This window comes from Bubalus kerabau, chromosome 10 (assembly GCF_029407905.1).
Source record: "Bubalus kerabau isolate K-KA32 ecotype Philippines breed swamp buffalo chromosome 10, PCC_UOA_SB_1v2, whole genome shotgun sequence".
Lineage (NCBI taxonomy): Eukaryota > Metazoa > Chordata > Mammalia > Artiodactyla > Bovidae > Bubalus > Bubalus kerabau.
In genome coordinates this window covers 91120862-91141984 of record NC_073633.1, presented here as the reverse complement: position 1 = coordinate 91141984, position 21123 = coordinate 91120862, and the positions used below count along the sequence as shown (strand labels likewise).

The window sequence follows — 21123 nt, the reverse complement described above, 5'->3', positions numbered from 1 at the left end:
GCACTGGGCATGTGTTAACATCTGCAATCCTCACCAAACCGCTAGGAAATGGCATTGTTATCAATGCCATTTCACAGACAAAGAAACTAAGGAAAGAGGCAAAGTTAACTTGCATGAGAGCTGGTGGATCCAGCACCAGTAGATGATTCCATAATTCATAAGCACAAGTCACACGGACCACCAGGGTTTCTGAAGTGATTATATCTCAATCTGTCAATGGTCAGGGCTGTGCCTACTGGGCCGTCAGTCTGACCTCCTCTCACCATTTCCACTATCGGCCAGAGCAGCAGGGAGAGCTACTCAGGGCTGGACCGGAGATGAACGGGCGCCTCTGCTCCTGCCCACAGCCACAGGAGACTAACACAGGGGGCCCCAAGAAGAGGAAGCAGAGGTGAGGTCATATGTGAAAACACCTTAGTAGAACATAAAAACGCTGTATGTCCTTGAGATACACCACCTAGCACAGGTCTTAGGTAGCAGCTAAAGCTTGCTGAGCCTGCTAAGGACTTGGATGGAAAGCTGTTCAGAAATACTATAGGTCAGGCAAAAATGCATTTGTATATAAACGTGTGATTAAGTGATCATTATTATGAAGCATTGGTGGTGGGCCCTTAGATCTCATGATAATCTGCTCAGGAGAGGCTGTTTCAGGATAAGGCACTTCCTTCCATATTTCTCCAAGCATCTTGGGGCAGTGATCTACTAGGCTGGTCCAGTCGAAATCCAACTGAGTCTAGGAAGTGAATGAACAAAATCCTGCAAAGACAAACACTACATTTTCCCAACCCAAACTTGGTAGGAACATTATCAAGGAAATAACAATAAACCTCATATAAACCTTGGGCTGAGCATCAGTCACAGGGAAGAGAACGAGTCAGTATCTCTTGGGCTTCACATGGTGCCTCTTATCTAAGGACTCCCCATGGCCAACGTTGTTTTATTGACTGGTTCTCAGTGGCCCTGCTGGTGTTTGTCAGAAGTGTTTGCTGTTCCGCAAGTGTGGACACATCACAGAAGGAGAGACATAGCCTGTGAGCTGCTGGTCTCACCCTAGCCCACCGTGTGGGCAGCTCTTCCCCTTTGTCCTCTTGGGGAAGAGCTTTGGGAGATCTCAAGAGCGATTCTGTGGAAGGGCACAAACTCACAGGGAGAAAGGTTCTCAGGTCAGGAGGTGATCTGTGTAGTTGAGAATACCCCAGACACTGACTTTTCGGCTGGTGCCCATGACCTCAAACACTTCAACTGAAAAGAAATGACACGGAGCTTCTTTCTTATGTCTGTTATTTACTTGAAATTCAACCTCGCCCGCATTTCGCCCTTCCTAGTTATAAAATCCTATATAACTTTGGAGTGATCTTATGAGGCCTGAGTTCTGTGCTTGTGTTGGTGGCTGAATTTGCTTCTCTAGTGGGGCTTTTCCTGCCTGGTGTCCAGAAATGTATGTCTGGGAAAGAAAAATGCCTGTTTTGTTTGTTTGTTTTAATAGATCCCATTTTTTAGAGCAGTTTTAGGTTCCTGGCAAATTAACCAGAAAGTATGGAGATTTCCTATATATTCTCTGCCCCTAAATATTCACAGCATCCCCTAGAAATGCAAGTTTTTAATTATTCAAGGCAAGGGATCCTTTTTTAAATTACAAGAGTGAGAACATACCCATTAAAAATATGGAAAATACAGAAAAGTTAAAAAAAAAGAAATTGAGAAAAAAATTACCTAAGGTTCTATCACCCCCAAAGAAGTATTGCTAACAATTTAATGTATTTCCTTCTCATGCTTTTTTTCTTTGTATTTTTAATGTGATTTTTCTCTCCCCCTATTTATTATAAAATAATATCCTACAAACTCTTCTCAAACATGATTTTTTAAATGACTGCATGACATAGCATCACATAGATGATACCATACTTTATAATTTATTTAACCATTCTCTAGTCTTATAAATAATAATATGGTAATCATTGTTACATAAATCTGTGGGTATCACATCAATTTTCTTTTTTTAATTTTTAAAAATGTATTTTATTTTTTTAATAATGTCTTGATTTTACTTCTCAGATGTAGAGTCATTGACTCAAATGGCATAATTAAGTTTCATAATATATGCAACATAACTATTTCTCCCCAAATATATGAAAAATGAGCAAGAGATACAAATTATGAGATAACATTTTCATCTATCATGTTGGCGAAGATTTAAAAGGCTGACACTGACAAAGAACTGACATGCTCAGTGTTGGTGAGGATGAGATCATATGTGTTCTTTTAAAGATATGTTGGTAAGAGAGCAAACTATTTAAAAGTATATGTACAAGTAATGCATGAGTACCTTCTGATGAAACTTCAATTAATACAGAAATATACAGTTAAAATTAAAAATTCTCCTTCAGACCCTCATCTTTACTCCCAATCAGTTGGTACATTTCTGGAGGGCAGGTGGATGACAAGTATGAAAGTTTAACATATACCTAATTTTTGACCCAGAATTTCCACTTCCAGAAATGTAACATAAGAAAATAATGTTTCCAAGGATATAGATAGGAGTGTTCATCTCAATACCATCTCAATAATAATAATAAAAATAGCTAACACATCAGCAATTGACTATGTACCAGAAACTGTTCTATATCCACGACATACATTAACTCATTGGATCCTTACAACAGCCCTATGATAACAGTGCATACTATGGTTATTCCTGTTTTAGTGAGAGGAAGGCTGAGTGCCAAGAGGTCCCAAAGCTAATAAGTGGCTCTAGGGATTCAATCTGGGCAGGCAGCCCTACGTCTGGGTCACGGAGTGGCCACTCATGGTCTCCTCTGCAAACGAGCTCCATCATCAAGTGCCCTCATCCCTGCCAGCCGTGACCATGGGTTTCTGTCGAGGTTCCCACCAGCCCACAAGCAAGAGCAAGGCAGCCAGCCCCTCCAGCAGCTCGGCTGGTGGCCACCCATGACAACAAGGGCTCCCTGGGTTTCACTTTCAGTAACAGCTTTTGCAGAGGTGCCCAGTACCCTGTGGACAGCAGCCCCTACCACCCCAGTCCCCTCAAGGTCGACTCGGGCACTGATGGGCCACCTTCTTTTTCAAGAAGTCCACACCCCTATTCATGGCCACAGTGTTGAAGTCCTCAGTCCCCCAGCATCCAGCGGCATGGTCACCTGTGACCTGGCTTGGAAAACCATGAGGAAGCAGCAGCCTGGTGGCCAGCCCAACAAAACCAACACCAGGCCCCCATCCAGAGTGGCCACTGCCAGCCACTGGGCTTCCTTCCAAGGCTCTAGGCACTAAGAGCCCTGCCCCACCCCTCCCCTTCCCCCAGCTCCCCACCTCAAGACTTCACGGGCAGTAGCCAGCAGAAGCAGCTCCATTCTTTAATATCAAAACAGCAGAATGCCAAAAAGGAAGTTAAAAGGATCTCCTTCTTTACTATTCAAGCCACATGAGAACCTTCCTGACACCCCATAACTCTGTGCCTGGCACCAAGTGGAAAGTCAACCAGCAAAAAGTTAAAAAAAAAAAAAAAATCCAAGCAGACTCCAGGGTCCATGCTCTCAACTCCTCTCTACAGCTCTAACAATGAAAACAGAAGAAGGAATCTAACTGTCCCTAGAAAGGGGCAGAGAAGCCTGGTGGGCTACTGTCCATGGGATTGCAAAGAGTTGGACAGGACTGAGCGACTAAGCACACACACGCAGAAAGAGAATTTACCAAATAAGTTATGGTCCATCCATACAATGGACTACTATCAGCTTTTACAATGTTGCTGTAGATTAATATTCTTTGACTCAAAAAAGGAACAATGGAAAGCTACAGAACTATGTATTTATGATTCCATTTTATTTTTTAAATAAATAGAATTATGAAAATTATGGAGCTTTATACACAGAGAAAAATTTCAGAAAAAATGATGAACATCAATATGTTGGCTGTGATTTTTTTTTTTTTTTTTCTGGGAGGCAGCATTATAAGTGTCTTTCTTCTCCTTTTAACACATTTCTGTATTTGGGAAGTAAAATGATCCTGTATTACTTTCATGACTTTCACTTTTTAAGAAAAGCAGTAAACCTATTTTTAAAGGGTTCTGACAATGGTCACTTCTATCGGTGAGTGTGAGAGTGCTGCTAGTTAATTTTCAAACAGACAGCATCGCTGCTTCAAGCCACACCCAGATCCAGGGCTGGGGCAGCAGGCTGGCCCCAGCATTAGAGGTTTCCTGTTTCTTGGCTGCCCGGATGCAGAGTTTCCATGGCTGTCCTACGGAGATGGGCGTGACCGTGTCTGGGCAACCGGCCATGGCAGTGTCTGGCTGGACTTCCAGTTTCCGACATCAAAACATTCTTGCTGATTTTTGTTTCATCCGATAGACTGAGTCCTGTCCTTTACTCTAGCAGTTGTGCCGTCCAGGGCACATGGACTACACCGAACACCAGAAACAATACCTTCAGTAACCCACAAGGGAGATTTGGCAGTTGGTGGTTCTATGCTCTACTGTCTGTCTGTTTCTGTCTCTCGGTCTGGCTGTGTTGGTTTTGTTTCATGCACAAGGCTCTGCGCTTGGTGTTGGAGGGATCTGAAATACCGCACCTCTAATGAGGAGACAAAAGTCAGTCCAAATAAAGTGCTGAGAGAATATGTAACTGAGCACAAACCTGTTTGGCGACAATTGGTGATCAGGCACTACTCGGAGAACTCAGAGCGTGAAGTGCGGGGGAGAGACACTGACTGCTTCAGAAAGGAGCGGGCATTTCAGTTCGATTTTAAAAGAGGAGTAGAGGCTCATCAGGTGAGAAAGCAGAAGGGCCCCCCAGGTGGAGGGAGCAGCAGGTGCGAAGATCTGGAGCATGAAGCAGTTTGGTGAGCTCAGGAAACACAGCCCAGGAGAGCACAACACAGGTAACGGTTGAGGGCAGGGGCTCCAGAGGAGTTAGAGTAAGACCGTGGTTACCAGGAGCCAAGACAGCTGCACCTTACCGTAAATAGGAAGCTAGCAAAGGCTTTGATTCCATGGAGGGGCATAAGCAGACCTACATTTTAGAAAATTAATGTCAATGACAATGTTGCTGAGAAAACTGAAACCATCAAAAGGGACTTCCCCCACTGAGCTCCCATCACCACATCTACCCACCTGCCAGCACTGCCCACGTACCTGCCTTTCTCATGCCACCACCAATGAACTGAGGGTTCTCCTCCCTAAAGTCAGCCCTCCTCGTCTGCACCACATCACACCCCCTCCTTTCTACCCAAAGACAAAGCTCCAGAAATTCTCCCCCTCTTGCCTATATTAACAAACATTATCTGTCTACTACATCATTGCTATTAGCCTACAAACATCCTGTGATACCTCCTATCCTGAGAAAGTATCTTTTTTTAAATTTAATTTTTATTGGAGTATAATTAATTTACAATGTGGTCTTAGTTTCTGATGTACAGTTATACATATAGACTATTCCTTTTCAGCTTCTTTTGCATTATAGGTTATTACAAGATATTGAATACAGTTCCCTACACTATGTAGTAAATCCTTGTTGTTTCTCATTTGCTTTGTATGTAGTAGTGTGTATATGTTACTCCCAAATCCTGAATTTATCCCTCCTTCCAGCTCCCCTTTGGTAATCATAAATTTGCTTTCTATGTCTGTGAGTCTATTTCTGTTTCATAAAAAAGTTCATTTGTATCGTTTTTTTAGATTTCACTTATAAATGATACCATATATTTGTCTTTCTGTGACTTACTTCCCTTAGTATGATCATCTCCAGGCCCATCCATGTTGCTGAAAATGGCATTATTTCATTCTCTTGTATGGCTGAGTAGTATTCCATTGTATGTATGGACCACATACTCTTTATTCATTCATCTGTTGATAGACATTTAGGTTGCTTCCATACCTTGGCTACTATAAGTAGTACAGACATGGAGGGAGGGGTGCATGTATCTTTTTTCCACACAGCAAGCAGGATCTTAGTTCCCCATTCAAGGACGGGATCTGTGCCCCCTGCAGTGGAAGCTTGGAGCCCTAACCACTGGAGGGAATTCCCTGCATGTATCTTTTTGAGTTAGAGTTTTCTGCTGATATAGGCCCAGGAGTGGGATTACTGGATCATATGGCAACTATTTTTAGGAACCTCCCTGCTGTTTTCCACAGTGGCTGCGCCAATTTCCATTCCCACCAATGGCGTGGGAGGGTTCCTTTGAGAAACCCTCTCTGACCCCACTTCTCTTTCCAGCTACTTTCCCATTTCTCTCTTCCTTACAAAACACCTTGAAAAAGTTGTCACAGTCAATGTCACCAATTCCTCTTCTTGTCCTCTCCTTAACATTCAGTCCAACCAGGCTTCCCCTGCCCTCCGCTCCACCAAAACTGCTCTGATAAACACCCCAAGTGACGCTGAGTAACATCTAGAATTACTAACTTGAATGGTTAATTCACAATCCTTATGTGACTTGACCTCTCCGGTCTCCTAGAAACACTTCCTTCACTGGGCTCCACACCCCTGGACCAGACTAGACTAGACTTTTTCCTACTTCACTGATTGCTCTTTGTGTTTCCTGTTTGGGTCCCCTCTTGCCCAGCCTGTTCATGCTATTAAGTCCCAGGACTCAGACTTCAGCCCCCTGCTCCTCTCTGTCTACATTCACATCTTGATGAGTACATCCATCTATTTACCAGCAACTCTCAATTGTATATTTCTAGCCCAGATCTCCCCATTGAGCCCAAGGCCTAGTTATCCAGCTCCTTTCTCAGCATCCTCGTTGAGATGTCTGATCATTATTTCACATTTATCACTTCCAAAACTGGGCTCCTGATATTCCTCCCCAAGTCTGCTTCTTCTGTAGCCCTCCCCGTCTCAGTTCATGCAACTCCGTCCTTCCAGGCTGGGCACTTTGGAGCTATCATCAGGGATGCTTCTTTTTCTCTCGGGCCTCACATCCAATCTGTTATCAATAGTAAACCTCACTGGTTTCAACTTTGACATATATCCAGGATCTGACACCACTTCCCGCTTCTGTTGCTGTCACCCTGGTCCAAGCCATCTCATCTGAATTATTATCATCTAGATGATCACCAGAGCCTCCTAAACCATCTCTCTCTTTCAACCCTTGCTTGCCACCCCTAGTTTATTACCCACCCAGTAAAGAACGAGCCTTTTAAAACTAAGTCAGGTCACCTTTGCACATAGCCTTCCATTGGGTCCTCGTTTATTGGCCTTCAGAGTGAAGGCCAATATTTTCACAGTTAACAACAAGGCCCTGTATATTGGCCTTCCATTCCTTACCAAGTTATTACATCTGTCTCCCTTTGCATGAATGTGTGCTCCACTTGGGCAGACGATTTTTTTGGTTGCCACCACTCAGCCCATATTTCTTGAATGGATAAATGAATGAATGTAGAAAAAGAACCAGAGTGAGAAGAGGCTAGAGGATGGGGACCAGTCATGAGGTATTAGAATTGCCCAGGTGAAAAATTATGAGATGCGGAGTCAGGAAAACATAATGGGAACAATATGGCAGAATGCAGTTCAGAGTCATTTTTTCCCAAAATTTACCAGCCATAGTGACCACATGTTGAGGATTAAAAAGATGGACAGGGGTCAGAGAGGCTCTCCAGCTTCCGGACTGAACAAGAAGATAGGTGGCAGAGAGGTAAGGCAGAGGGCAGCCATAGAGTCTGGGTGTGAAAATGTTGAGTTTAGGAAATGGTCACTAAGAATAACTATTAACCAAACCCTTCTTCTGTTTGGAAGCTGTGCTGTGCTTTGTCACTCAGTCGTGTCCAACTCTTTGCGACCGCATGGACTGTAGCCCACCAGGCTCCTCTGTCCATGGGGATTCTCCAGGCAAGAATACTGGAGTGGATTGCCATGCCCTCCTCCAGGGGATCTTCCCAACCCAGGGATTGAAGCCAGGTCTCTTGCATTGCACACAGATTCTTTACCGTTTGAACCACCAGCGAAGCCCAAGAATACTGGAGTAGGTAGCCCATCCCTTCTCCAGGGGATCTTCCCAACCAAGGAATCAAACCAGGGTCTCCTGCATTGCAGGCAGATTCTTTACCAGCTGAGCTACCAGGAAATATACCATGTATATTTTAACTGAAAATATACATGGTTTGTACTATTGTTATTTAGTCCCTCTAAGTTAAAATATCAATTGTGCCAGTGTAGTGATCATTATTGGTTAGAAAGCAGCTAATGTATATGCACTGATCCAGTTATGCTTATTAGATGACATGATTTTAAAATAATTTTTTCATAGTATACAAATAGTGTATATTCATTGCCATGATCACAGGAAGTTAAATGTTTCTCTCTCCAAGAGGCAGTAAACTATCCAAACTATTGGTAAAACTTGGCAATAGCAAATTCTTTCATTTATATTAATTTGGAAAATCACTGATTTTTATTTTTAGTAATTTACAAATGTTTTACTCATTCAAAGCCAGACTCTTCTAATTGACCTGAGATCCTAGCCTTCTTTCAGTGGCATTTCCCTCAAAATGGCATGCAGTTGCCATTTCCTCCTACCCTTCACTCTAGTGCTGGCATGAAGTTGCCTTCAGAGAGCTTGTGTTGTGTGTCTGCCAGCTGCCAGCCAGCTCCAGGGGGAGGCTGTGGTCAAGTCTCCAACTAGAATCCATTAGCTGCAGAAGATCTGGGATTTCCTGAAGCAGAGAATTCCAAGCAAGCTTCAAGAGGAAAACGGGAAGAAAGCAAAGTCTCTCCCACCAGCATTTGTACTAGAGAAGCAATCAAGAGTGGAAATCTGTAGAGAAAAAAGAAATTCATTTAAATTTTCTAAGAAAGGATGAATCTGCTTAACAGGAAGAGAAGTCAGTCTCTTATGCAGGTCTTCTTTGAGGAAGGACCTGAAGTGTGTTTGCATTAGAAGACTGGAATCTTAGTAACTGAGAGCCATTCTTAACCTTGATGAGCCTTAGTTTCCTCATCTACAAAATGGGAGAATTACACCAACTGTCAAGGTTGGTGCGAGACGTAATGACTACACATATGAATGTTTCATAAACTCGAAGTGCCTTATACCTGCTACCTGAATTACCTCCTGGTTCAAATGCAGTGTACTTTGATATTCATGGGAATAAAACAGCTTTATGCAGCCTTTTCTAACATTGCTCCCTCATTCTCCCATACCTTCATCCCAGTCCCGTATTGTCTTTTTTCTTCATAGAAGTTATCATGACCTGAAAATGTACTTATTTATTCTCTCTTCCCCTGCTATATGTCCTGCTCTATGAGAGCAAGACTATGCTGTTTTATTCACCACAGACTCTCCAAGCATCCAGAAGAAGTCTTGATGTACAGTAGATGCTTAAAAAGCAGTGGTGAGAATGTTGAAAGATCATGATCCAACTCTTCTGGGAGCAGGACTGCATAGTGGTCAAACAGCACGTTCTCAGACTTCAGTTTGCTTGTTTCAAAGGCAGGTGCCCTAACTCAGCACCAAGGACTTCTGGTTAAGCAGGACTGGCGGACCTACTGGATCTGCTATTTTTAACAAGTGCCCAGGGTGATTCTATTGCAGAAAGTCATTCTAAATCAAGATAAATCTTATTCTGACTCCAGCCTGACACTAACTATATGACCTTAGGGAGGTAACTTCTTAATTCCTCTGAGCCTGTTTCCTTTATCTGTAAAATAGGACTGCCAGCATCCCCACAGAGCTGTTAAGAGAATTAAATCAGGTAATGGGTGTAAAGTTATTGGCACAATGCTGATTATGCAACTGACTGCCACAATCATTATTATGGATTATTTTATTGTTATGTCCTGGCAGGACAAGAACTTTCTCTTGGGAGGCCTGTTCTTGGGAATGTCTTCAAACTGTGGTCGGGACCAGCGGCATCACCTGGGAGCTGGCTGGGGATACAGATTCAATCGTTGCCCCACACCAGACCTGCTGACTGAGAATCTACATTTTAACAAGATTCAGGCTGATTCGTCTGCTGGTCAAGTTTGAAAGGAACCACTCAAAGTCACAGGTCCTGTTTTCTCTCGTCTCTATTTTCAGAGTGCCCAGGTGGTGGGTGAGCGCCTGGAATCCCAGAGTCTGAATCCTTCCTCTAAGTGGAGAGGAGAAATCCCCAGCTCCCTGGAGGTGCATTCCAGTTGAGAGCCTCCAGAGGAGGAACTGTCTTGCGGAACCCTGACTACGGCATCTGTGGAGCCAAGAGATGGATCCAAACTCCAGCTTGCTTTTGGGACCAGCCCAGCATCCAACAGAACCTTGTATGGAAGGTGGAAGAAGCCTGTCCCCCAGAGAGCAGAGCAGATGCTCCCCCTTTGCCTGGAGTCAGGTCCCCAGCTCCAGCCTCTTCGACCCTGACTGCTTTGGGGATGAGCACATCCAGGCAAAGAGGGCCAGAGTAGAGACCATCGTCCAAGGCATGTTCCTCTCCCCAACCTCTCTGGGGCCAAGCAGGGCCCCCGCCGGGGACAGCCCTAGCCGCCCAGAGAAGGCCCAGGGGCGGAAGAGGAAGCAGAGCCTTCCAATGCAGCAAGACCCCCTGGAGGCAGGCCCCGCGGGGAACCGGGGCGGCGGCGGCAGGAAGGGGGGTCCTCGGGTGAGAGGACAGCTTCACCTGCTGAGGCAGCAGATGAGACACCTGCAGGAGCGCATCCTGCGGGCCGTGGAGCCCAGGGCTGCAGCTCAGGGCCCTCCAACGGCAGACCAAAGGAATGGCTCTAGGTCTGGGCCCTGGGGGGCGGACAGCGACCACAGCCAAGGGTCCATCGGGGACCTCTCCAGGGTGGAGAAACACAGAGTATCTGAGGTCCAGTACCTGTCTGAGGGGCCCAGGTTTCTTCCCACTGGAGCACGGGCCTTGCTGGAGAGTCTGAAGAAAGAACTGACAGGGGCCATATCCCAGGCTGTGGACTCGGTGTTACAAAAGGTACTGGTGGATCCATCGGGGCACCTGAATCAGCTGGGCGGGAGATTCCAGGGGCCAGTGCCAGACGGGAGAAGTGAGCCCTTGCCTCCCGAGGGCAGTGCCCATAAAGATCCGCTTCCTCTGGTGGCCTTGCCCAGGCGGGCCCAGCCACCAGGGGAGGCTCCGCTGGGAAGCTTATCGCTGGCCAAGCCTCTAGATTCTCCCAGGTACCCCGTCTCTCCGAGAATGATCCCTAAACCCTATCAGGCTCCCCCAGCAGACTGTCCCTTGGCAGTTGTACCTGCCCACATCCAGGAGGAGTGGATTCTCGGCCAGCTACTAGGCCATGGGCCCGGTGGCCGCTGGAGGGGCGATCTTCCTCAGGACCCATCTGCCCTGAGCCAGCCCTCCTCCAAGGTGGCCCTGCGACCTTGGGGAGCTGCCAAACCGCGACCTCTGCCCTTGGGCCAGCAGCAGTGCCCCTGGCCCTTCACGTCCACCTGTTTGGAAAGACTGCCCCTCGTCTCCCCGGTGAAAATGGAGCCGGGTGGCCGGCAGGCCATCATGGACACGCTTCCTTTCTCTGCGGCCCACATATCCTTTTTGGGCAATTGGGGTTCTCGTTTGTCCCAGCCCAGAGAGACAGGAACTCTGGACGCTGAGGGGAGGTTAGGGGACAAATAACTGCTTGGCACAGGGAACTGCTCTGCCCTTCCAGAGGAGAGCGGGTCTTCTTAATGTTCGTTCTGGGGCTTCCTTCCCCTGTGGCTCATAGCTAGTAGGTTCCTGAGAAAGTGGTGACCACGTTCTGAGATCTAAGGGTCTGGGAGAGTTCCCTTACCTTCTTCTGTAACATAGATTCTATCACTACTGACTTAGTCCTTTGGGTCTGGAAGGGTTTTGTTTATTTTTAAACCCAAATGGGCTCCCAAAATATGACAAAAACACCCTGTGGAAGGAAGAACCCCATCACTGAGACGTCAGCTGCTCAGACACCTCGGCAGAACAGGTCAAAGGAATGCCCTTACCTGAGGCATGGCTCCCGGAACCTCTTGTCTCTTCAGGCAAAAAGAGACATCTGCTTCATTGAGACATCTCATTAAATTGCATCTCCTCGTGTCTGTGGAGTCACACTAGCAGGGGTGAATAGTCATGTCCCTCTACCTGCACCGACTAGATAACTCATGGGCAATACATGAGGGGCCAGAAACTTGTGGGGCCAATGGGAAAAGGGGAGATTTTCTTCAGGGACAAGACCTGAGGCCAGGTGAAAGGGGTAAGAAGACTTCAGTTGAAGGACTAGCGTCTAGGCTGCAGCTGAGGAGAGAGCTGGGTGCTGTGTGTGTGTGGAGCAGGGTGGGGGGCCCCCGCCGAGCAGGCTGTGGGGCCCAGGCTGGTCTGCAGGGGGTCTGAATCTTACTGCATCACCTCTGCAAGCTGTAGGGAGATCCCACTGAGAAACAGGCATTTCTCCAGAGTAACCCTCCCTCAGGAATGTAAAAGTTGTTGAAGCAAGAGAAGAAGTTGCTTGGGTAAACACTGGGTTAATTCCATTTCTGTGGGACTTCTCAGAGCCTTTTTAACATGAAGTCCGATGAAAAACACTAAGAGGAGAATGTATGCGGTTCCACACACATAAAACCAAAGAACCCTCTTTCAACCAGCATCTTGTGAGATTAAAGCTCCTGAGAACATATTTTGGATGTGGCTTTTTTAGTGAGCCAAGCTCACGCTGCTGCTTCTCAGGGACAGCCTTAAACTGCACCTCCTGGGTTCTGTGGAGTCACACAAGCAGGGGTGAATACTCATGCCCCTTCTACCTGGCAGGCTGTGGTGAAGGCGGCAGGATGGGGTGGACCAGCTCAGGGCCGCACCAGGCTGGCTCTTGCGTCCTAAATGCTATGAGCGCCACCTGCTGGTCACAAGTGTTGGCAACACTGCCCAAGCTTGGCCACCCCTGGGTTCTTTTCCTGGCAGGCAGGGAGCAACAGCTACAAACAAACCCAATGCTGAGAGCATCTCGAAGGCCACCAGTACATCTTTCAGGCAGTAGACACGGAGATATCACCATAGACAGATTTTCTTGTCAGATGAAAGCCCTCTGTTAGAGAAGCTATCTGTCCGGTCTTTGATAAGAGGCCACTGGTTAAGTCTCCCTGTCAGATTGTGGAAGAACCTCAAGAACTCAGTCCCCAAAGATTCTCCACTGATCTTCCCCTGGGAAGGGTATTCTGCTGTTTCAGAAAAGCACCTCCTGTATGCCTGGCCCTGCCTCGTGAAATGAAGCTTGGGCTCCGAGAACTTCAGGAGGTTTTCAGCGGCCACCCACAGGGCCTGGCTGCCCCGGTCATGCAGTTGGCTACCTTTGGAACGATTTGGGGCCCCCAGGCAGCATCTTGGCCCCAATTATTCCCTCATTCTAGAATTATAAATTTGTTCTTCTGGGCCTTGAAAGCCCAGAAGAGCAAGATGCTTAAGTATAAATGAACTTTCCATTCACATGACACCCCTGTGCACAGGTGGAGCGGCTATGATGACGAGACAATGATGAGTGACCACACACCTCCTGGGTGGTGGGCATTGGGACTGACAGTGCCCCTGTGCACTGCCACCTAGACACAGTTCTGAAACTCAAAACGCTCTGAAAACCTCTATGATTTCTTTCTCCTAAGGTCGCTGGGAAATTCTCTTGGTTGCAAAACCTGACCTGTGCTGTGTGCTAAGTCGCTTCAGTCATGTCCGACTCCTTGCAACCCCATGGACTATAGCCCGCCAGGTTCCTGTGTCCATGGGGACTCTCCGGGCAAGAATACTAGAGTGAGTTGCAATGCCCTCCTCCAGGGGATCTTCCTGACCCAGGGATGGAACCCACATCTCCTGTGTCTCCTGCATTGGCAGGCAGGTTCTTTACCACCAGCGGCATCTGGGAAGCCCTCCCTGTGCTGATAGGAGGCCTCTTACAGACTATCTCACTTAGCACAATTAGTCATTGATTTTGCTGTTGCAACTTTATCTGATTAGACAGCTGCCACAGACCCTGCTGTGGGCAGTAACTAACACATCATACACGCACCATATTGCCTTGATAAAATAAATTCTGAAACCTGGCGTCCATTTGGCCCACTGTTTCAGATAAGGGGTTGTGAGCCCAAGTTACCTCACCACCCTCAAGTATCTACTCTAGATCAGTATCTGAGAGGGACAGAGAAGCAGACTAACTTGCTCAAAGACAAACACATGCAGAGCCAGGATTCAAAGCCAGCATCTGACTTCCAAGCACAAGTTTCAACCACTACACTCCACAATTTAGAAATGGGGCCCAGAGAAGGTAAGCAGCTTGCCCAGGGTCACACAGGGACTAGGTGGCAAAATCTATTATCTGAAGCTGGGTCTTTGAGCTCCCAATCCAGGATTCTTTCCACAGCACTTATGAAGAATAAGATAAGAAGTAGGGCTAATGAGGCAAGGGGCGGGGGCCTCCTGGACAGCGGCCTGGGTGCCTGGGCCAGCTATAGTTGTCTGGTTTCCTTCGGGTAAACGGACCTGTCCTACTGAGAAGCCTTCATTGTCCTAAAGCTACAGCTCTCAGCCTCAGCTCCAAGGTTACCCTGTACGTCTCCCACTCAGCCCTAGGATTGTTCCTGGGAAGCTAAGTGTTCTAGCGTAAGACTCTTTATTTCCCTACCACCCTGGTGCTAGGTTTTCAGGCCACAACCCCCTGCTCTTATTAAAGGGGAAGGGATCTGTTCCCAGAGTGAGAGGCATGGGTTGGAATAGAATCGCCATAGTTAATCGTGGATTAAAGTTGACAATTCACTCACTCATTCCTTCATTCACCAAACATTTATTGAGCACCTACTCTGCTCCTAGCACCAGGCTAGGCACGTGGAATACAAAGATGAAAGGGTAAGGCCCTTGCTCTCAAGGAGCTCACAGTCTAAATGGGGAGACAAACATGCACTGAAGATCCCAATCACATCATTCTTAAAAAAACAGCTTACACAAAGAACGCTGGTAGCCCAGGGTAAGGAAGGCCTACCTCGGCAAGGAAGCGTTTCACAGCAGAGGGGGCATCTGAGTTGAGGTGGGGAGGGTGAGGGGGAACTTCTGCCAGGCAAACAGAAAGAAGTGCAGCCTGGCAATTCAAGCTTCTTGAGCCAAAGCCAGATCACTGAGTACCATGATCTGGTACTCAGTCAGGTTAGGTGCTCACTGGCATCAACACCACAAACGCAACGATGAGGGCCAGAAAGGGGACCATCTAGTTGACTCCTCTCATTTTACAGACAAGGAAACTGAGACAGAGAGAAGCAAGTCTCTACTTGGGGTTTTAACATAGTTTATCTGGGGGACAGCTGCCATCTCTTCCCACCCTATTGTGAAAGCGCACACACTCACACTGAGTACAACAAATTGTATTTGCTATCACATATGCTATAGATCTTTAACACATCAAAATGTTTTTTAAACTCTGCAACTTTACTGTACATAGATGGTATTCAGCATCTGGAAAGAAAGAAGTTTATCTGATCATACTTGCTAGAGACAGAAAAATGAAGCAAATACATCATTCAACCGGAAAAAAATTAAATAGAAACCATAAGGAACAGGGCAATTTACCATGTGGATAATTTGACAAAATCATTTGATAAACTGGTCTTAGTTTTCCTTGACCCTGGGCCAAATCCAGGAGGGCCTCAATCCTGGTCACTTGAAGAAGGCCAAACTAATGTTTTTCTTCACACGCTACCCCAGCTCCAGCCTCCTGAAGGCTTATTTCCCTGATGTTCAGGTAAAGTCCTTCAACTGAGTTTCAGTCTCTGCAAAACTCCCCAGGGCCAGAGGTGTTTCCCACGTGGAGTCAAATCCTAGGTCATCATCTGTGCACTTCAGCTCCTCTTCTTGTCGTGGGATTTTTGTCCTGGGCTGAGAGACTGAACAAACAGGGGTAACTTTGGGGGAAGGAAGGTCGGGTCTCTGAACGTAAGCTTCTGAGCTATAGCTAAGACCCAGAAACACTTGGGGAAGGAGGCGGGCTTACAGAACCAAGAGTAAACAGCACCTTTAGCCTAGTGTTCTGTCTTTGCTGGGGACACTATAAAAAAGAAAGAATATATCAAGAGTTGCACACTGTGGCTGTTAAATTTACCTTTGAACTTTTTTGTTTCAAAACTGAGTGAAGGACCATACAAATCAATGTGACAATGAGAAAAATCAAGCTCTGATGGTTGGAACCAGGCCTTGGATGTTTCCATGGTTTCAGAGGGTCTCCTTTACCCTGGGTGTTGGGTTAGGGGCTATTAATACTTTGTATCCTTTGTATCTCAATCATCCTATGTTTTTTTTTTTTTTTTTTTTTGAGCTATTTCCCTCATACCCGGTCGCTTGCTTCTTCCCTGATCCAAGTTCTCATTTTTGATTCATTCTGCAACTCTGAGTTGCCAATACCTAGTCCTCTGATCTATACCATTACCCCTTCCCTTGGCTCTACCTGGCAGAGGGCACTGGGGCTGTGATGTAATCTACGTGGGTGCTGCAGACACTGGGACCACACTGATCTTGACCTTGGGCCCTCCCAAAGTCACACTTAAGGAGTGAAAAACTTTTATAAGTCTAGGCTATAAAATACATTTGTTTTCTACTGGGTATTACAGCTAATTCAGATTTTTCTATGTATAACTGTATAGGCTTAGAAAATAGCTGTGACTTCTTTTTTAAAGAAAGCCCTGTTTAGTGTGAATTGAAGCCACTCTTGCTAAGCCCTGTGTTGAATTGGAAGCTGGCAGTTCTGACTCTGAGCACCTCGTGGCAAACGTCTGACTTCATGGATCCTGTTGTTTGCACAGTTCAACCGCTGCATCACCTCCCAGATGATCAAGTGGTTCAGCAACTTCCGTGAGTTTTATTACATACAGATGGAGAAATTTGCTCGGCAAGCGATTTCAGATGGTGTCACAAATCCCAAAATGCTGGTGGTTCTCCGCGACTCAGAACTTTTTCGAGCTCTCAATATGCACTATAACAAGGGAAACGACTTTGAGGTAAGACCATGCACTCGGGGCCCAGGAAGTCTGATGAGCGCCTTCCCTTTGTGATTGGAGTTTTAGAAAAGATCCCCTTCCATGTCTGTCCTTACGTCACTGAGAGCAGGGCAGCCTGGGACCCATCTCTGTACCATCCACAAAGATGACGGCCTCCGCATCTTCTAGTAGGCAACAGGTAGATACCAAACTGAATCTCCAGCCAGTCTTTATTCAGAAACACGGGCAGAGGTCAGGTATTAGGCCATTTTAGACAATACTCTAATGACCGGGTTGTACACCCTGAAAGGCTTCTCGCCTTTGCACCAGGAGGCCCAGGATAAATGCCGGGCTCTAGCTGCAGCACTAGTTCTTGGCCAAGGTTTCTTTACACCAGTTGCTGTTTATCATTTGGTTCTTACCTTTATTCTCCCTTGAACAGTTTTATCTGTGGGCCTTCCATGGCAAGTCATCTCAAATCCTTTCTGGAAGTAATACACAATACTTAAGCTGCTCAGTCCTTTGGGGATCCCCGTGAAGGCACACTGGTGGCACCTTAGAGGTAAAGCATCGGCGAAGGGTGAGCAACTGGCCCAAGTGTCATCGGTGAGAGCCTGCAACAGCCAACAGCTCTGTTCGGCTGGCATCTTGTTCTGCAGGTGCCCGGTGTGTCTGGTCACGAGCTCTTCTCACATTTCTCACTTGACTGTGCGGTCACGAGGAGCAGTGTATGGACCCCTCCAAGAAAGCAGAGAACTGCTGGCATCCGCTGTTCAGATGCCCCATTGGAATATGCTTAGAAACCTAAGCCTACCTGTGGGGAAAACGGACCATGCCTCCTTTGAGAGGCTCGTGGGGGTCCAGGCATGTGGGTGGGGGGCAGCACTGCATCTTTCCACGTGGAGGTGGTCATCTGGCAGGCAGTGGGGGCAAGCCCCCAGCCAGGCTGGATCTGGAGGCCCTGCGGGATGTCCCATCATTAATGCTGCCAGTCTGGGTGAGGTCCTGGAACATAGTCTTGAGCCCTCTCCACCCCCAAGCCAAATGGTTGGCTTTGGAAGCAGGAGTGATTCCAAGTCCTTTGAATTTAGTCCCCAAAAAAGGTGGAATGAGGTACGACAGTCATAAGCTTGGGGTGGTTCCTTCCACGTGAGGCACTAAGGAAAAGAATACCAAAAACCTCTTTTGAACCACAGATTTCATTTCAACCAGTCAGGATTTCCCACTTGCTGAAAATGTCACCCATTAATGGAATCAACTACTCCTACAGAGGAAGTGTCCCTAATCCGTTTTTTCCCAAGGCTGTCTCATCAGGATCATCATTTTAAGGTCCGTATTTGATGAGGGAGCAAGAGATTCCTGGGGCTTCAAAAGTCAGGGGCCAGTAGAGTAGGGGTGCTCCGGTCAGCCTGCAACCCAAGGAAATGGCAGCGTCAGGCAGTGAGGTCTGGATGGCGCCAGGCTTCACCGCCTCACGTTTTTTCTTTCTCGTGGGTCTCTTTGGGAATGCAGGTCCCAGACTGCTTCTTGGAAATCGCCAGCTTGACTTTACAGGAGTTCTTCAGGGCTGTCTCTGCAGGCAAAGACGCAGATCCTTCCTGGAAGAAACCCATTTATAAAATTATTTCAAAACTGGACAGTGACATCCCAGAGATATTCAAATCTTCCAGCTATCCCCAGGAACTGTTTGGGAATTAAGATCCCACAAAGGGAGGAGTGACGGGTCTGGCTCCCCTGGGTTTGGTTCTCAAGTGGCAATCAGTACAGCTGTAGCCATATAACGAGGGTAAGGAGAAATCCCTCAAATAGGTACTATGACCACTTTTTGATCATTTATTTCCTTGTCCAGAATTACCAGAGGTTTAACATTAACTATAAAATACTGTAAAAGGAACACAACGGTTTGGAACCAGAAGAATCTCCACTCCACTGTTTTCAGGTATCATGACCCTGGGAACCTGCAGGTATCCCTGCATCTGTAAAACGAGGTTGTAAGGATATAGAGATACGTCTGAGAGTACTCTGTGAAATGTTTATTACTCACTACACAAATGTTCTTTTTTTCTCCCCTTCAGCTTTCAGATAAAGTTATCTTATTGGGAGTCTTTTTTACAAATTGCTGTTTTTAGTTATCTATTTATCAACTTTTACTGATTTGCAAGACACTTTCAAATACATTACCTTTAAGCTATTTATCCTGAAAAGTAGATATTATCTTCATTTTAAAAATAACCACACAGAATCTTAGAACTGTGAGGTAAGTCACCAAAGGCTACAAGGCCAGGGCATTTGGGTTGGGAGGGGTGGTCAGGAGCATGGAGGCACCCACGACCTTCTGATGCCAGGCTGCACAGGGACCACCTTGTGTTGCCACCCATGCTCTCAAACAGGCCACTGTCCCCGGTGAGCACCCAGCACTGATGGGCACTGTCTTCTGACAACCCCTGCCTGGCACTTAGGAGTGCTTTGTTACCCGGATGTCCACCGATCCTTTCAGCAAAGCCAATACAAACTTTCTGCAGGATTTGAGTGTTGTTATACATTCACAGTTATCTGCTGGAAGTTTATCAGCAGTTAAATAACCCAAACTGTCTCTAGTCGACCAATGTAATGAATGCCCCAAGCTCCTATGTGCCGAAGAAACTGAACTTCAGGGCATGAAAGCTAGAAAGGGCCTGAGGGGCTCATCTGGCCCAGCTTGCTTAAATGAGGAAGGAGGAAACTGCAACTCAGACGGGAGGTTTGTGCACAGCCTCCCAGATGATGAATGGCATAACTGAGACAAATACGGCATCACACAGAAATGGAAACTCCCCTGCTCCATAAGGACCTTACCGCCCATGGTCAATCTTTCACAGATAAAGGAATTCAGGAAATCTACTTTTTTTTCTTTTCCCCCTGCTGGTTCAACACAAATGGTGACTTGCTCTGAGCATATAAGCAAGATCTCTGGAATGCTGGGTAATTGCAGCATCCCAGCTAGTCAGAAAATCAAGTCTTTGAAAGCATGCCATAAGTGCGCAGGCCAGGGCGGGCATCACTCAGAGCTCATTCTGACTAAGGGGTGTCTGTGATTTCAGTAGCTTACTGCTTTCTCCTCTACAGAAATTACTATACCAACTAGCCTACTTCCTTGACTTTTCAGGTCAGCTGGATCAGATAGGATGAAGTTCCTAAATTATTGCTAGATGTATCAACACAAAATGGTAGGAAAGGTGACCTTCTTTTGAATTTTCTCTTACTCCAAACAGCCAAGAGGAAAAACAAAATGAAAAAAAAAGAGAGAGAAAGAAAAAGAAAAATATTCAGCCCGAACCAGTCTTTTGGGGTTGTTTCAAGGTTATTTGTAAGTGTCCTTCAGTACATCCAACTGTACTCAGATGATCTTTGCCCTATTTTCTCCTACAATGTTCCCTTTACAAAAATGAAAGACTGCCAAATCTAAGTTTTAAAAGTAAGCAAGCACTGAGTATCCTGAGCAAAGGCAATCAGTTATCTGTGTTTGGAGACAGGAGAACCTGCTGTCCAGAGTGACATTACAGTTATTTAAGACATTCATGGAAAGCAATTCCAAGTTCACATGATTGTCCAATGTGGAACAGCCACTTTCTGTCCCAAACCTGAAATTCATTAGTGTGTGTTTTAAACACTGAGCCAAGCCACCTCCAGGGCAGTGAACCTTGAAATGTACAAGTTCAAATTGAAAACACTTGTGTACTGCAATCTTTCCAGGAAGTGTTCTCTAACCACTGAGCTAAACACACAAGAATGTATAAATACATAGTCTCTGCCAACAGAAGAATTTTCTGTTTTATTATAATTTTCTGTTTCTACCAAGAATGGAGGGAACACATTTGGACTGTAAGCTGAGCTGGTTATTGTGTTCTTTTAGCAGTCATAATATTGCCAAAGGTCAACTGTTTATTCACCTTTTTCTTCCCATTAAGGTGCACATGGGTACTATTCTTTTCCAAAGTAAACATGCCCAGGGTCTAGTCAAATACTGCATAACTGTCCAATCCTTCATTGATGGACAGTAGGGGCTGGACTAAGGTTTAAGATGATGGCACTACTTAGGGATTAATGTCCAATTATCAATTAAAAGCAGGCACTTAATTGGCATTCCATGCAGAAAGAGATTCATTAGGACCCTTTATTTCAAACATGGTTGCATTTAGTATACACAGCTCCAAACCAGATTCATACAGTAAAGAGGCC

General features: G+C 46.1%; 1 protein-coding gene across 2 annotated transcripts; it reads left to right on the top strand.

Moving 5' to 3' along the window:
• Window positions 1–10186: 10186 nt before the first annotated feature.
• On the top strand, window positions 10187–18677 carry PROX2 (prospero homeobox 2). 2 transcript variants are annotated; one of them, XM_055538668.1, is made up of 4 exons: window positions 10187–11479; window positions 15570–15677; window positions 16732–16926; window positions 18418–18677. In XM_055538668.1, exons 1-4 carry the CDS (start codon window positions 10187–10189, stop codon window positions 18601–18603), a joined length of 1782 nt encoding a protein of 593 aa, XP_055394643.1. In that variant the 3' UTR covers window positions 18604–18677. The 2 variants fall into 2 exon arrangements, with proteins under 2 accessions (XP_055394643.1, XP_055394644.1); XM_055538669.1 differs by lacking the exon at window positions 15570–15677 and having other exon boundaries at window positions 10187–10906.
• Window positions 18678–21123: the final 2446 nt, after the last annotated feature.